This window comes from Piliocolobus tephrosceles, chromosome 21, assembly GCF_002776525.5.
Source record: "Piliocolobus tephrosceles isolate RC106 chromosome 21, ASM277652v3, whole genome shotgun sequence".
In the NCBI taxonomy this organism is placed as follows: domain Eukaryota; kingdom Metazoa; phylum Chordata; class Mammalia; order Primates; family Cercopithecidae; genus Piliocolobus; species Piliocolobus tephrosceles.
In genome coordinates, this window is record NC_045454.1 from 2025460 (window position 1) to 2040946 (window position 15487).

Below are 15487 nucleotides of genomic sequence, written 5' to 3' on the forward strand. Positions count from 1 at the left end.
CACCCACCAAACCTTTCATCCATCCATCCATCCACCCACCAATCCTTTCATCCATCCCTCCATCCATCCGCCCACCCATCCATCCACTCACCCATCCATCTACCAAACCTTCCTTCCACCCATCTATTCACTCATCCATCCATCCACTCACCCATCCTTCCACCCTTCTAATTCTCAATGAGACTCATTCATCCACATATACCTTCCTCATCCCTTTCCTTCTTTTGTTCCTTCCATTTATCCCCACCATTATCTCAAATCCAAAATCTATTCCTGAAACTATCCCTACCTCTAATCTCCAAACTCAGGAGGCCCTAGAATCTCATGGGTTCTGTCTTGACCTGGTCTCCTTTCTAGAAGAAACCCCATTACAGCCCATCTCCAACTCAGTCTGTATACACATCCTCAACCATCTCTGTTTCCCTCTGCAACCCTATTCATGCTTTTCTCCATACTCATGATCAATCTGTAATCAACTCTAAACTCAACCCACCCAACTCCACCCATGTCCATGCCCTAACCCCAGAGTTAACTAAAATCCCAACCCTGTCTCCATTCCCACCCCCTTCATTAACCCCAGTCCATCCTCAATCCCACCCCCAGCTCCCTGCCCTTCCATGCTTGTGTTTGGATGATTGGATGGATTAGGGTTGAGGTCAGGCATAGAAACTCGTTGAGAATTAGAAAGGGGGAGGTCATGTGGGGGCTCAGGGTTGGAGATGGGTTGGGCGGGTCCTGATTTGGGGGTCAGAGTTGGAGATAGAGACGAGGCTTGGGACAGAGTTGGACCTGGGAAAAGCGCTCCCAACCTTTGTCCCTCGTGGCCTCACCCTTTCCTGCAGCATCCCGCTGAGGTCCCCACAGGGCGCGTACTCCTGGGCGAAGGCAAAATAGCGGGGGGTCTGTAGGGGTCCTGCCAGGGTCTGCAGCAGGCCTGGGTGTGCGGAGACGCAGCGGCCCACAGAGAACTCCCTCAGGAAGGTGCTTCTCGGGACCAAATCCCGACGCAGGAGCTTCAGAGCCACAGCTGGACCTGCCGGGGAGATGGGTCGGGGGGGACACTCAGGCAGCTCCGGTCCTGCTGTGCACAGGCCCTGAGGGAAGCTGTGTAACCCCTCTGAGCCTCACACTTCTCACGGGCAGCACGGGCTCCTCCATCTGTGAGGTGTGGGTGGGAGGAGACCTTCTTTGAGACCCTCCCTGCTCTGCCTCGGACTGCGGCATGGACTTCTACAGCCGTCTCACCCTCTCCAGGCCTCAGTTTCCCCTGGCATCAAGTAAGAGACATGATGGTGACTTGGGTTCCAACCTGAGTTGCATACCTGTCTTGCCGTGGGACCACAGGCAGCCCCTCGCCCTCTCTAGGGTGGGGCCTGTGTTTCTCAGAAGATCCCAGAGCTCTTAACTTTCAGAGCGTTTCCACCAAGAAGGGTCCCCATCAGCTCCTGCTGGGAATTCTCCCTGGCTGGGTGGCTTCCCAGAACACTTATTATGTGGCAGTTGGGGAGGCTGCCCTTGGGTGGCCGAACTCACCCCCCTGGTGAGGCCGGGCGAGGAGCACGCGGCCGTAGGAGCCGGAGCCCAGCTTCCGGATGAGGTGGTACTGGTCCCGAAGGCTCCTCACTGGGGTCACCCTGCTGGCCGTCAGCTCCACCAGCCGTTGGAGGGCTGTGGCTGTGTCCTCCTATGGGAGAGGGGCAGGGTGAGGAGGGGGCGAGTCTGGGGTCCGCTGAGAATGGAGAGGGAGGAGGTCTCGGCGCAGTCCGGGGAAGGAGGGTGGGGGCAGGGGACAGGGGTCACTGTCCCCAGAGAGGAGGATGAGTCACAGTGACTCACCCGGACTCAGGCCACCTGTTTTTGTGTCCTGGCGAGGTTAGGGGTCCTTGTCACAGAGGCCCCGCCTGCCCCCATCTGTGGGAGTGGACCAGGAGTCCCCAGCCCTAAGCGGGGGTGCATCCTCAGTCCACACGGGCCCCCCGCCCACCCCAGTCTCTCCACCATCCTCTTCCCCTGTGCATCCCGCTCTGTGTTTCTGAGTCCATTTCTCTGGGGGCCTCAGTCTCGCTGTGTGTCCTGGGATCTCAGTCATCCTCTCTCCCTGGGTCTGGGTCTCTGAGGTCTTTACATTTCCCTGTTTTCTGTTTCTCTTCCTCTGTCTCCCCGTGTTGCCTCTTGCCTCTCTCTCCTTCTTTTCTCTCTGTCTTCCTCCCCTGTCTCCCGTCTCTCACCTCTGGGTCCCCATCCTCAGGGGTCTCGGAGGCCCTGCGCTCCATCTCAGGGCTTCCTGATGTGGGGTGGCCCTTGGGCAGGACTCCCCCTGTCAGGGCTCCCCAGAGAGCGACCAGCCCCCTGCACCCCACAGGTTCTCGCTGCGCAGAGCCAAGGGCTGGAAGCTTGTCTGCACGGTCAGCCTCAGTCACCCTTTGTCTGTCCGAGTCTGTCTAGCTGGAGGAGTGTCTCTGCCTCTCTGTGCCCTCCTGCCACCCTCTGGGTGTATCCCTCGCTGTGCTTCCCAGGGGACCGCCCTGACTCCCCCACCCTCTCTTCGCCTCTTTAGCCAACCCCAGTCTCTCCTTCCTTCTACGTGAACACCTTTCTCTCAGTCTCTCTCTTGCTGCCTCTGTGTCTCCTCTCGGTGTGTCTTTGTCTCCTTCTCTCCCCGTCTCTCTGCACACTGCCTGTCTCTGTCTTGCCCTTGGGTCTCTGGGGTGGGACTCCCCTTCCCTGCCCTGTCTCTGTGGGTCGCCAGCCCCTCTCCTCTGTCCGCACACTGTCCCCACTCTTTCTCCACCAACTCTGGGGGTGTCCCCGCGCTCTGCTCCCTGCCTGCTCCCCTCTCTCTGTCTGTCTGTTTCCCGTCTCTCCCGGCCCCTCCGGGCATCTCCGTCCGCTCTCGCCAGTGTCTCTGCGTCTCTCCTCCTCTTTGTTCCTGACTCTGTCTCATAGCCTTTGTCCCTCCCTTTCTCTGGGCCCGGGACAGGGGTGTGTGTGACAGCTCAGAGACAGAGACATCCTGTCCCCCCACACCCCTCCCTCACCCCCTCTGACGGCTGCCCCCTCCCTCTCCCTTCCAAACTTAGACCGGCTTGGACTCTGGGCTCCAGTCCCAGGACAGAGGGGACAAAACATATTGTGAACCCCCAACAAGGCCCAGGCCTGAGAGCAGAGGAAAGGGTGGGACAGACCCCTCCACACACCTGAACTGGGATGACAGGCCCAGAGCTGAGCGCCTCTGTCTTGCCCCAGAGGCCAGGAGCGCTGGTGTCCAGGGACCAGGGAACAATTCCCAAAGCCCTCCTCCTTCACACCAGGAGTCCTGGCCCCAGCTCTCCCTCCCTCACACCCAGGAGTCCAGGACCTCAGCCCCTCCTCCCTCAGACCCAGGAGTCCAGGCCCCCAGCCCCTCCTCCCTAGACCCAGGAGTCCAGGCCCTGCCCCTCCTCCCGCAGGACTCAGGAGCTGAAGTAGCTGTGGGAAGCGCCAGGGACAGAGGTGCTCTCATGTTCTCAGCACCTGTTCCGCGCCTAGCCCTGCGCAGGGCTTTACGCTGGATCCTCCCAGCTGCCCAAAGGGTCAGTATTTATCCCCAGTTTATGGAGCAGGAAACTGAGGTTCCGAGAAGCGATCGTGTTACACAAGGTCAGAAGGGGAGCGGGCCCTGGGCCAGGCCTGTGTGACTCAGAGGCCTGCTGCCTGCCCCACTCGTGTTCCCACTACTACTACAGCCCTGCTATTAATAAAGACGCAGCAACGGCAGCGACGCATAGGCTCTGGAAGGATCTGCAGGAAACCGGCTGCGGCACTGGCCGCTGGGGAGCTGGATGGGGCCCAAAGAGGGTCAGAGGTAGAACTTCCTTTGCTGTTTGACTCTTCTGAGGTTAGACTGGAGAAAGTCACAGCCCTACAGAAAAGTAGAAAAAGCGTTGTGCATGCCCGTAATCCCAGCTACTGGGGAGGTAGAGGCGGGAGAATCGCTTGAACCCCAGGAGGCGGAGGTTGTGGTGAGCTGAGATCACGACACTGCACTCCGGCCTGGGCAACAGAGCGGGACTCCGTCTCAAAAACAAACAAACAAACAAAAATAATAACAACAAAACAAAAGCAAAAAAGCGCTGTCATGAACACCCATTGGCTATGTCTTGTTTTTCTAAGACCACCAGAGTGGGCACAAAAGAACCAGCGAGTAGGCAAGGCTAAAAGCAAAACTGCAAATTTATTCTTTGGTCATCTAGCTTCAGAGACCGGAGCTGGGGGGGAGAGCGGAGTTTCTAATACAGTCCCGACAAGAGTGGGGGCTGAGAAAGCCCGCCCCCGGGCGCATCTGCTGGGAGCGACTTTTCTAGGAGTGGAAGGGCAATAGGCAGGGCACGGGCATGTCGGGGGAGGGGGGGCGCTCCGCAGGTGCCACCAGGTAAATCTTGGTCTCTTCGGATTGACATCACCTGGTGCATGCCTGATTAATCTGCACCTTCCCGGGCGTCAGCTGCATTTTCGCACACACGGGTAAAAGCCGGTGATGAAGAACCCGGAAATGTGCCATCTTGCCTCCGTTCATCCAAACAGGCTAGACTTCACAGACGTGACCATTTGGCCATATTTTCTTGATCTTGATTTCTTTGTTGGGGGGGCATACAAACTAGTTTCAAGTAAATGATAGATATTGAAGTCTTTTGGAAGTGGAAATGCTGAGCAGTTTGGTGTGTTTACTTTAAAATCGTCTGGCCAGCTGGGCGCGGTGACTCACGCCTGTAATCCCAGCACTTTGGGAGGCCAAGGTGGGCGGATCACCTGAGGTCGGGAGTTTGAGACCAGCCTGACCAACATGGAGAAACCCTGTCTTTACTAAAAATACACAATTAGCCGGGTGTGGTGACTCATATGCCTGTAGTCCCAGCTACTCGGGAGGCTGAGGCAGGAGAATCACTTGAACCTGGGAGGTGGAGGTTGCAGTGAGCCAAGATCACACCATTGCACTCCAGCCTGGGCAATGAGCGAAACTGTCTGAGAAACAAACAAAAAAACAGTCTGGCAAAAGAAAAGAAAATGTGTGTGTGTGTGTGTGTGTGTGTGTGTGTGTGTGTGTGTGTATGTGTGTATGAGGGGCTGGGTGGGTGGTGAAACAGGTGAGAGGGAAGGGACTCATTTTATTCCTCTGTTTTTGGTTATGCTGGAAATTTTCCTTCATGAAAAGCTACAAGTTATAAACTAAACTACAGGCATCATGATAAATTGGGCCCAAACACTAGAGTGTACCTATCTGTAAAAGTAAGGAACATTTCTAGCTCAACTACAGTAAAATTGTCATACTTAATGATTTTTTAACACAATTGAAGATGAGGCCAGGCGTGATGGCTCACGCCTGTAATCCCAGCACTTTGGGAGGCTGAAGCGGGAGAATTGCCTGAGGTCCGGAGTTCAAGATCGGCCTGGCCAACATGGTGAAACCCCATCTCCACTACAGATACAAAAATTAGCCAGGTGTGGTGGTGGGCGTCCTAGCTACTCAATCCTAGCTACTCAAGAGGCTGAGGCAGGAGAACTGCTTGAACCCGGGAGGCAGAGGTTGCAGTGAATCGAGATGGCACCACTGCACCCCAGCCTGGGCGACAGAGCGAGGGTCTGTCTCAAAAAAATAAAATTAAATAAAAAATGAAAAATTTAAGAGGGAGTCTTGCTGTGTGGCCCAGGCTGGTCTCAAACTCCCAGGCTCAAGTGATCCTCCTACCTCGGTCTACCAAAGTGCTGAGAATACAGGTGTGAGCCACGGTATCCAGCCCAACAATTTCTCGGAATCAGATAATAACAAGTCTGTCTTCAATTTCTCACATTTATTATTTTTTTTAAATGCCTTGGCTAGGCGTGGTGGCTCATGCCTGTAATCCCAGCACCTTGGGAGGCCGAGGCGGGCGGATCACGAGGTCAGGAATTTGAGACCATTCTGACTAACAAGGTGAAACCCCGTCTCTACTAAAAATACAAAAATTAGCCAGGTGTGGTGGCAGGCGCCTGTAATCCCAGTTACTCGGGAGGCTGAGGCAGGAGAATTGCTTGAACGTGGGAGGTGGAGCTTGCAGTGAGCTGAGATGGACCACTGCACTCCAGCCTGGCGGCAGAGTAAGACTGTCTAAAAAAAATAAAAAGAAAAGAAAAGAAAAGAAAAGAAAAAAAAAAAATGACTTGTTTGCTGTATGAGTCAGGAATCAATGTCAACATCCTGTATGACTTTCAGGGAACTTTTTACCACTGTGCCTTTTACATTATTTGAATTTTTCCTGTGAGTATGTGTTACTTATTCAAAAATTTTTAATAAAATAATACAGTGATGATGATACAGTAATAGAGTAACACTTGGTGCTTACTTGGTGCCAGGCCCTGGTCACGCTCTCTCGGTCTCTCTCTCTTTTGCACCTAAGACTCTGTGGAGTCCTGCCAACAAGCCCTGGGTCGGTAGAAAGATGGTTCCCAATTTCCTGATGGGGACAGTGCGGCACAAAGCGGCAGAGTCATGGGCCGCAGAGCCACAGCCAGCGAGAGGCAGAGCTGGGATGCCTTGAGGTCTGGTGACTCCTGGTTCCTCTGTGCCCCCTGCCCATGCAGGTCCTGTGAGGCCGATCTCAGGTGCCCAGCTCCAGCTGAGCTCCTCCACTGGAGACCAGGGGCTGGCTGTGCACCGACGGGACAAGCGCATCCGCTACTGTAGAGTCGAAAGGTCGGACTGCAGAGCCGGCCACCTGGGTCCCCCCAGGAGGAGAGTGCGAGGGAACGCTGCAGGCCTCTACCCCTCCCAGCCCTCCCCCAGAGGCTCGCTGGTGATCTGGGGAGCTTTGCACCTCCCCATTTAGTAACGCCGCTTTGCGGGGTCACCCGGAGTGACCTCGGCACGCAGGTGTGGTGGGGGAGGTTGCAGTCCTGGCCTCAGGGTACACACACACCCCTCATTAAAGCTGGGCAGTGTGCCTCTCTCCTCCCCTCCCTCCCGCTCCCCAGCCTCCGAGGGCTCCTTTTGTGACCGTTTCCTGGCTTTGTCCCCTCCTGGCCAAACGAGGGCACGCCAACAAGGCAAGTGTGTTAACAACAACAACAATAATTTTGTTCAACACTCATACCGTCCCTGGTGCTGTGGCTTGTGTTTTCATCTATTATTGTCATTGTTGTGATGAGTTTTTGTGGAGACGGGGTCTCACTACGCAGCCTCTACCCTCTCACTGTGTTGGAATTTGAGGCTGGTCTTGAATCCCCGGATACCTCTGTGCTTCCGTTTTCTCCTGTATGAAATGAAGGTCAGCCCCAGCTCCTACCCACAGCACTGTATTTAAAAAATTAATATGTATAGTGCATCAACTAATGTACATTATAATATAGCTAAGATAATTATTTTAGATATGATATATACTATCCTATATTATATATTAAGTGATATATGTAGTATATATTTTATGTATTACATATACTTATATGTTATTTTTAAAGTAAATTCAATTAATAAAATATATACTGAAAGAACATGTGAAAATTAGTTTACACTTCAAAGATTGTTCAGTTGACAATATAACCCACTCACCATCCCACTCCATCCTTGGGCCAAAAAAGGTAAAAAGAAAAAGAGAAGGAAAAAAAGTGGTAACTTTAAACTGATTTGCTTTATCTAGAAAGAGGTTATAAACTAGTAGACCACAATCTCAGCCTTCCATAGTCATCCTGATGAGCTCACCGACCTTCGCAGGAAAGGTGGAAATGCTTTCACTCCTGTGTTTGTTTTTGTTTTTGTTTGCTGTTGTTTTTGTATGTTTTTTCAAGATGGAGTCTCGCTTTGTCACCCAGGCTGGAGTGCGGTGGCCTGATCTCGGCTCACTTCAACCTCCACCTCCTGGGTTCAAGCAATTCTCCTGCCTCAGCTTCCCGAGAAAAGTGCTGAGATTATAGGCGTGAGATTTTACACTGCGCCTGGCCCACTCCGGTTTTTTTTTTTTTTTTTTTTTTTTTAAGACAGGGTCTCACTGTGTCATCCAGGCTGGAGTGCAGTGGCACAGTCATGGCTCACTGCAGCCTTGCCTTCCTGGGTTCAAGAGATCCTCCTACCTCAGCCTTCCAAGTAGCTGGGATCACAGGTGCATGCCACTGCACTGCCTACTTTTTAAAGTTTTTGTAGAGATGGGAGCTCACGATGTTGCCCAGGTTGGTCTCGAACTTCTGGCCTGAAGCTATCCTCTGCTTCTGGCCTCCCAACGTTCTGGATGGGATTACAGGCGTGAGCCACTGCACCTGGCCCTTTGCTCCTGTTTTAAGACAGTAATGCTATTTTCTTTCTATTATACCATGTATACATTGAACAAATATTGTTAAATAAAATAATGGAGTCCGGGTGTGGTGGCGCATGCCTGTAATCCCAGCACTTTGGGAGGCTGAGGTGGGTAGATCACCTGAGGTCAGGAGTTCGAGACCAGCCTGGCCAACATGGAGAAACCCTGTCTCTATTCAAAATACAAAATCAGCTGGGCAGGGTGGCGCATGCCTGTAATCCCAGCTACTTGGGAGGCTGAGGCAGGAGAACTGCTTGAACCCGGGAGGTGGAGGTTGCAGTGAGCCGAGATTGTGCCACTGCACTCCAGCCTGGGCGATAGATTGAGACTCCATCAACAAAAAAAAAAAAAAAGGCTGGGCACAGTGGCTCACGCCTGTAATCCCAGCACTTTGGGAGGCCAAGGTGGGCCAATCACAAGGTCAGGAGATCGAGACCATCCTGGCTAACACTGTGAAACCCCGTCTCTACTAAAAATAAAAAAAATGAGCCGGGCGAGGTGGCGGGCGCCTGTAGTCCCAGCTACTCGGGAGGCTGAGGCAGGAGAATGGTGTGAACCCGGGAGGTGGAGCTTGCAGTGAGCTGAGATCATGCCACTGCACTCCAGCCTGGGCGACAGAGTGAGACTCCGTCTCAAAAAAAGAAAAAAGAAAAAGAAAAATCTTGTTGTACACAACAATTGTATACATTCTTTATTTGTCAAGGTGGAACAAAAAAATAATAATAAGGGAGGAAAGACCAACAACAGCAACGAAAGAAAAAGAGAACGTTTGCAGGTGCGCCCAGAGCTGTGAAAAACGTGAGTTGCCAATCCACACATCCCCAGCTGAGGCTGAGGAAAGCGATGCTCCGCCTTCTCATTTCAGCCATTCCTACAAACAAGCATCTTTTGTTTTTTCTTTATGTTGGTGCCACGATTTTCACATTTTTGTATTTTTGTTGGTGATTCTGCAGGTGTGTGCTTTTTGTTGGTGATTCTACACTTCAGTCCCCAAGCTCAGTGATTCTACACTTCAGTCCCCAAGCTCAGTGCTGAACAGGGTTCCCTTCAGTGCTTGGGAATGTTCTGTAGTGCTTCACGTAGAAAATCCGGCCGGACGTGGTGGCTCACGCCTGTAATCCCAGCACGTTGGGAGGCCGAGGCAGGCAGATCACTTGAGGTCAGCCATTCGAGACCAGCCTGGCCAACATGATGAAACCCCGTCTCTACTAAAAGTACAAAAATTAGCTGGGAGTCGTGGCGCACGCCTGTTATCCCAACTACTCAGGAGGCTGAGGCAGGAGAATTGCTGGAACCTGGGAGGCAGAGCTTGCAGTGAGCTGAGATTGGGCCACTGCACTCCAGCCTGGGCTACAGAGCGAGACTCCGTGTCAAAAAAAAAAAAGAAAGAAAGAAAATCCATGTGTTAGATGAACTTCGTTCAGGTATGAGCTGTATTCCTGCTAGCAGTGAGTTCAATGACAATGAATCAACAATATATATGTAAAAGGTGTCTTTAAACAGAAAGGCAAAGTCAGTGAGGTTATGTATTGGTTGTTTGATGAAGATATAACCAGCGGCCTGCAGGAATCTAACCCTGTATTTCCCCCAGTGATAATGGCTCAGTATTTGCCAATTTGGTGTTCTTGGCAACTTTAAGGAAGATAACCACCATGAATAGGGAGAATCCAGTGTGTTGGTTCTCCCCCCTCCCTCCCTCCCTCCCTCCTTCCCCCCCTCCTTCCCCCTCTCCCCTTCCCTCCTCCCCCGTCGCTCCCTCCCCCTTCCCCCTCCCTCTCCCTCCCTCTTTCTTTCTTTCTCTTTCTTTCTTTCTTTCTTATTTCTCTTTCTTTCTTTATTTCTCTTTCTTTTCTCTCTTTCTTTCCCTTCCTTCTTTCTTTCTTTCCTTCTTTCTTTCTTTCTTTTTCCTTCCTTCTTTCTTTCTTTCTTTCTTTCTCTTTCTCTCTCTCTCTTTCTTTCTTTCTCTCTTTCTCCTTTCCTGTCCTGTCCTCCTTCCCTCCCTCCCTCCCTTCCCTTTCTTTTTTGAGGCAGAGTCTCACTCCATCACCCAGGTTGGAATGCAGTGGTGCAATCACAGCTCTCCGCAGCCTTGACCTCCCATACTTAAGTGATCCTCCTGCCTCAGCCTCCCAAGTAGCTGGGACTATAGGTGTGCACCGTCCTCCCCAGCTAATTTTAGAATTTTCTGTAGATACAGGCTCTTACTATGTTGCCCAGGCTAGTTTCAAATTCCTGGGCTCAAGTGATCCTCCTGCCTCGGCTTCCAAAAATGCTGGTAGTACAGGCATGAGCCGCCAGCCACACTGGCCATCTTTCTAACATTCACTTCTTACCCAGGCCCTCTCCTCCATAGCCTCCCATGGCTCCCTATTGCTCTTGGGATAGAGTCCACACTCCCCCGCCTGGCCTCCGAGCCCTTCTGGAGCTGCACCTGTTGCAACTTATTTCCACCTGGCTCTTCTCACCCAACACCCAGGCACGTGGAAGAACGCGGAATGTCTGAGCACACTGGATTCTCTGTTTCTCAGGAAACGTGTGGATGGAATGAGGAGACGGACGGACGACCGAATGTGGCAGGTTTGTAATGACTTCAAAAACCCCATGTGATTAACAATAATTGTAGCCAGCATTTACTGAACATATTACCAGCCCCAGTGCTAATCCTCACAGCACCCCGGGGAGGTGGTCCTATTATTAGCTCGGCTTCATGGTTGAGGAAAGTGAGACTCTCAGAGGCTAAGCCTCCTGCCCGGCATCTCGCTATAGATCAGCAGCAGGAGGGACTCCAGCGCCAATCAACCCTGCAGTGCACACCCTCGGCCTCTTTGCTATTTGTAGATGTTTGTGGGCCGGGAGCCAAGGGCAGGTGTAGGCCAAGGTTGCTGACTTCTCTGCTTTCCATTCAAACACAACACACATTTCCTGGGGACCTTTTCTGCAGAGCCCTGAGCTGAGGCTGGGTGCTGGGAGACCACAGACAGAGTCTGTCCCTGCTCCGGAGGTGCCTGGAAGGTTCCGTGAACCAGGATGCTGCCGTTACGAAGCAAGGTGTGCCTCTTCACAAAGGTGACCAAGAGGGGACTAGAAGTGGCTCTGAGCCATCCTGATGGGAAAATGGGTAGGTGAGGAAGGGGTTCAGAGACCTGGTGGATGAGTAAATTAACAGTAGTAAGAGAGATCAGGTGACTGGAGTTCAAATTGAAACAAGATTTATTAATGATTGAGGCCTGGGGTGGTGGCTCATGCCTGTCATCCCAGCACTTTGGGAGGCTGAGGCGAGTGGATCACCTGAGATCAGGAGTTCCAGACCAGCCTGGCCAACATGGAGAAAACCCGTCTCCACTAAAGATACAAAAACTAGCTGGGCATGGTGACAGGCACCTGAAGTCCCAGCTGCTTGGGAGGCTGAGGCAGGAGAATCGCTTGAACCCGGGAGGCGGAGCTTGCAGTGAGCCGAGACCATGCCACTGCACTCCAGCCTGGGTGACAGAGCGAGACTCTGTCTCAAAATAAATTAATTAACTTAATTAAATTAAAAATAATAAATAGCGATTGGACAGCTACCTGCTACCATGCTGGACTTAAGCATTGCTGCAGCATCTGGGACACACTTCAAAGCGAAGCCGACTCCAGCCCTCGGGAGGATCTGCAGAGACAGGAAGCAGATCTGCACTTGCCTAGGGCGTGGGGGGCAGGTGGCGAGTACTGGGGAGCTATGGCTAAGGGGTACAATGATTATTTTGGGGGTGATGAAAAATGTTTTAAAATTGTGTTAGGCTGGGTGCAGTGGTTCACGCCTGTAATCCCAGAGCTTAGAGAGGCCGAGGCGGGCGGATCACGAGGTCAGGAGTTCGAGACTGGCCTGTCCAACATGGTAAAACCCCGTCTCTACTAAAACTACAAGAAATTAGCCAGGCGTGGTAGCAGGTGCCTGTAATCCCAGCTACTTGGGGGCATGAGGCAGGAGAATTGCTTGAATCCAGGAGATGGAGGTTGCTGTGAGCCAAGACCATGCTACAGCACTCCAGCCTGGGCAACAGAGTGGGAAGGAAGGAAGGAAGGAAGGAGGGAAGGAGGGAAGGAGGGAAGGAGAAAAATTAGCCAGGCATGATCGTGCACCCCTGTAATCCCAGCTACTCAGGAGGCTGAGGTGGGAAAAACAGTTGAACCTGGGAGGCAGAGGTTGCAGTGAGCCAAGATCACACCAGTGAACTCCAGCCTGGGCAACATATTAAGACCCTGGCCCAAAAAAAAAAAGATTGTGTTGATGGTTGCACAAACGCTACATGGTGAATTTTATGGTATATGAATTATATCTCAATAATGCTATTAAAAAATATTTGGCCTATAGCCAGGCATGGATTACAGTGCCTGTAATCCCAGCTATTGGAGAGGCTGAGGCAGGAGAATCACTTGAGCCCAGTAGCTGGAGGCTGCGGTGAGCTCAGACTGCGTCACTGCACTCCAGCCTGGGCAACACAGAGAAACTCTGTCTCAAAAAAAAAAAAAAAAAAAAAAAATTGGCCTTGTGGAACCTGCATTTTAGTGAGTGAGGGACCGCAGCAAACACAGCCTGTGAGATGCCCAGATCATTTTAAATTTTATTTATTTATCTTTTGGAAGCAAGATGTCACTCTGTCACCCAGGCTGGAGTGCAGTGGCATGATCACAGCTCACTACAGCCCTGACCTCCCAGGTTTAAGTGATCTTCCTGCCTTAGCCTCCTGAGTAGCTGGGATTACACAGACATGACACCACGCTCAGCTGATTTTCTTTCTTTCTTTCTTTCTTTCCTTCCTTCTGTCTTTCCTTCCTTCCTTCCTTCCTTCCTTCCTTCCTTCCTTCCTTCCTTCCTTCCTTCCTTCTCTCTTTCCCTCTTTCTTTCTCTCTCTCTCTTTCTCTCTTTCTCTCTCTCTCTCTTTCTGTCTTTCTCTCTTTCTTTCTTTCTTTCATAAAGACAGGCAGACTCTCACTATGTTGCCCAGGCTGGTCTTTAACTCCTGTGCTCAAGCAATCCTCCTGCCTTGGCCTCCTAAAGTGCTGGGATTACAGGTGTGAGCTATCACATCAGGCCTATTTTTAACTTTTAACATCCCCTCCTGTATAGAAGAACTATTTTCAATAATCATCATGTAATAATCACCTGCATCTTTTTCTTGACTGCTGGCGGGGGTGGGGGGTTGGTTCTTCCTTTTTTATTTTTTATTTTTTTTTTAATGGATAGACTTTATTTTTTAGAGCAGTTTTAGGTTCACAGCAATATTGAGCAGAAGGTACAAAGGTCTTTTTTTGAGACAGGGTCTCGCTGTGTCACCCAGGCTGGAGTGCATTGGCACAACCTTGGCTCACTGCAGCCTCCGCCTCCCCGGTTCAAGTGATTCTCCTGCCTCAGCCTCCTAAGTAGCTAGGATTACAGGCACCCACCACCACGCCCAGTGAACTTTTGTGTTTTTAGTAGAAACGGGGTTTTGTCATTTTGGCCAGGCTGGTCTCGAACTCCTGACCTCAGGTGATCTGCCTGCCTCAGCCTCCCAAAGTGCTGGGATTACAGGCGTGAGCTACGGCGCCTGGCCAGAAGGTACACAGTTCTTTCTTCTCTACTCCCTGCCCCTCCCTGACAGCCTCTGCCACTACCAACATCCCTACCAGGGTGGTGCATGGGACACACCATTGCCACCCGCAGTTCGCAGTGTACATGAGGACTCGCTCCCGGTTCATGAAGTTGTACGTCCTGTGGTTTTAGACAAATGTGTAATGACACATCCCCATCACTATAGAATCAGAGAGAGTATCACAGTTTCACTGCCCTAAAGATCTCCTGGGCTCCACCTCCTCATCCCTCTCTCCCTCCTAGCTCCCAGCAACCACTGATCTTTTTCCTCTCTCTGTAGTTTTGTCTTTTCCAGAACCTCATATTGTTGGAATCAAACAGTATGCAGGCTTTTCAGATTAGCTTCTTTCACTTAGAAACATCCATTTAAGTTATCGCCGTGTCTTTTTACAGCTCGGTAGCTCTTTTTTTTTTTTTCCAGTAAAACGTTTCATTGTCATCTCATATATTTTCATTGCTTAATAATATTCCATTGTGTGGATGGACCACGGCTTATCCATTCATGTATTGAAGGACATCTTGGTTAATTTCTTTTTTTTTGAGACAGTCTCGTTCTGTCGCCCAGGCCGGAGTGCAGTGGTGTGATCTCGGCTCACTGCAAGCTCCGCCTCCCAGATTCAAGCGATTCTCCTGCCTCAGCCTCCCAAGTAGCTGGGATTACAGCCATGCACCACTATACCCCGTTAGTTTTTGTATTTTTAGTAGAGATGAAGTTTCACCATGTTGGCCAGGCTGGTCTCGAACTCCTGGCCTCGTGATCTGCCCATCTTGGACTCCCAAAGTGCTGGAATTGCACGCATGAGCCACCACGCGGTCGGTTACTTTCAAGTTTTAGCAATTATGAATAAAGTTGCTGTAGACATTCACATGTGGGTTTTTGTGTGGACCTAAGTTTTCAACTCATTTGAGTAAATATCAGTAACAGTGATTGCTGAATTCCAGTTTATTTATTTATTTATATATTTTTTGACACGGAGTCTTGCTCTGTCACCCAGGCTGGAGTACAGTGGCACGGTCTCAGGTCACTGCAGCCTCTGCCTCCTGGATTCAAGCGATTCTCCTGCCTCAGCCTCCTGAGTAGCTGGGATTACAGTACACGCCACCACACCCGGCTAATTTTTGTATTTTTAGTAGAGACGGTTTTGCCACGTTGGCCAGGCTGGTCTCCAACTCTCGACCTCGGGTGATCCACCTGCTTTGGCCTCTCAAAGTGCTGGGATTACAGGCGTGAGCCACTGTGCCCAGCCTGCATTGTGTTTTAAGAATATGTTTAGTTTTGGCTGGGTGCAGTGGCTCACACCTGTAATCCCAGCACTTTGTGAGGCCAAGGCAGGCGGATCACCTGAGATCGGGAGTTCGAGACCAGCCTGATCAACATTGAGAAACTCTGTCTCTACTAAAAATAGAAAAAATTAGCCAGGCGTGATGGTGCACGCCTGTAATCCCAGCTACTCAGGAGGCTGAGGCAGGAGAATCACTTGAACCCAGGAGGCGGAGGTTGCAGTGAGCCAAGATTGCACCATTGCACTCCAACAAGAGTGAAACTCCATCTCAAAAAAAAAAAAAAAAAAAAAAA

The 15487-nt window shown here is 51.2% G+C and overlaps 1 protein-coding gene across 1 annotated transcript in view; it reads right to left on the bottom strand.

Annotated features, from left to right (window-relative positions):
- SBK3 (SH3 domain binding kinase family member 3) overlaps window positions 1-2273 on the bottom strand; it is a 4234-nt gene extending 1961 nt beyond the window's left edge. Inside the window, exons 1-3 of the mRNA XM_023184336.1 lie at window positions 2229-2273; window positions 1534-1684; window positions 831-1033 (exon numbers count right to left, since the gene is read on the bottom strand). Coding sequence (XP_023040104.1) covers window positions 831-1033; window positions 1534-1684; window positions 2229-2273 — 399 coding nt within the window. The remainder of the gene's footprint in view (window positions 1-830; window positions 1034-1533; window positions 1685-2228) is intronic.
- Window positions 2274-15487: the final 13214 nt, after the last annotated feature.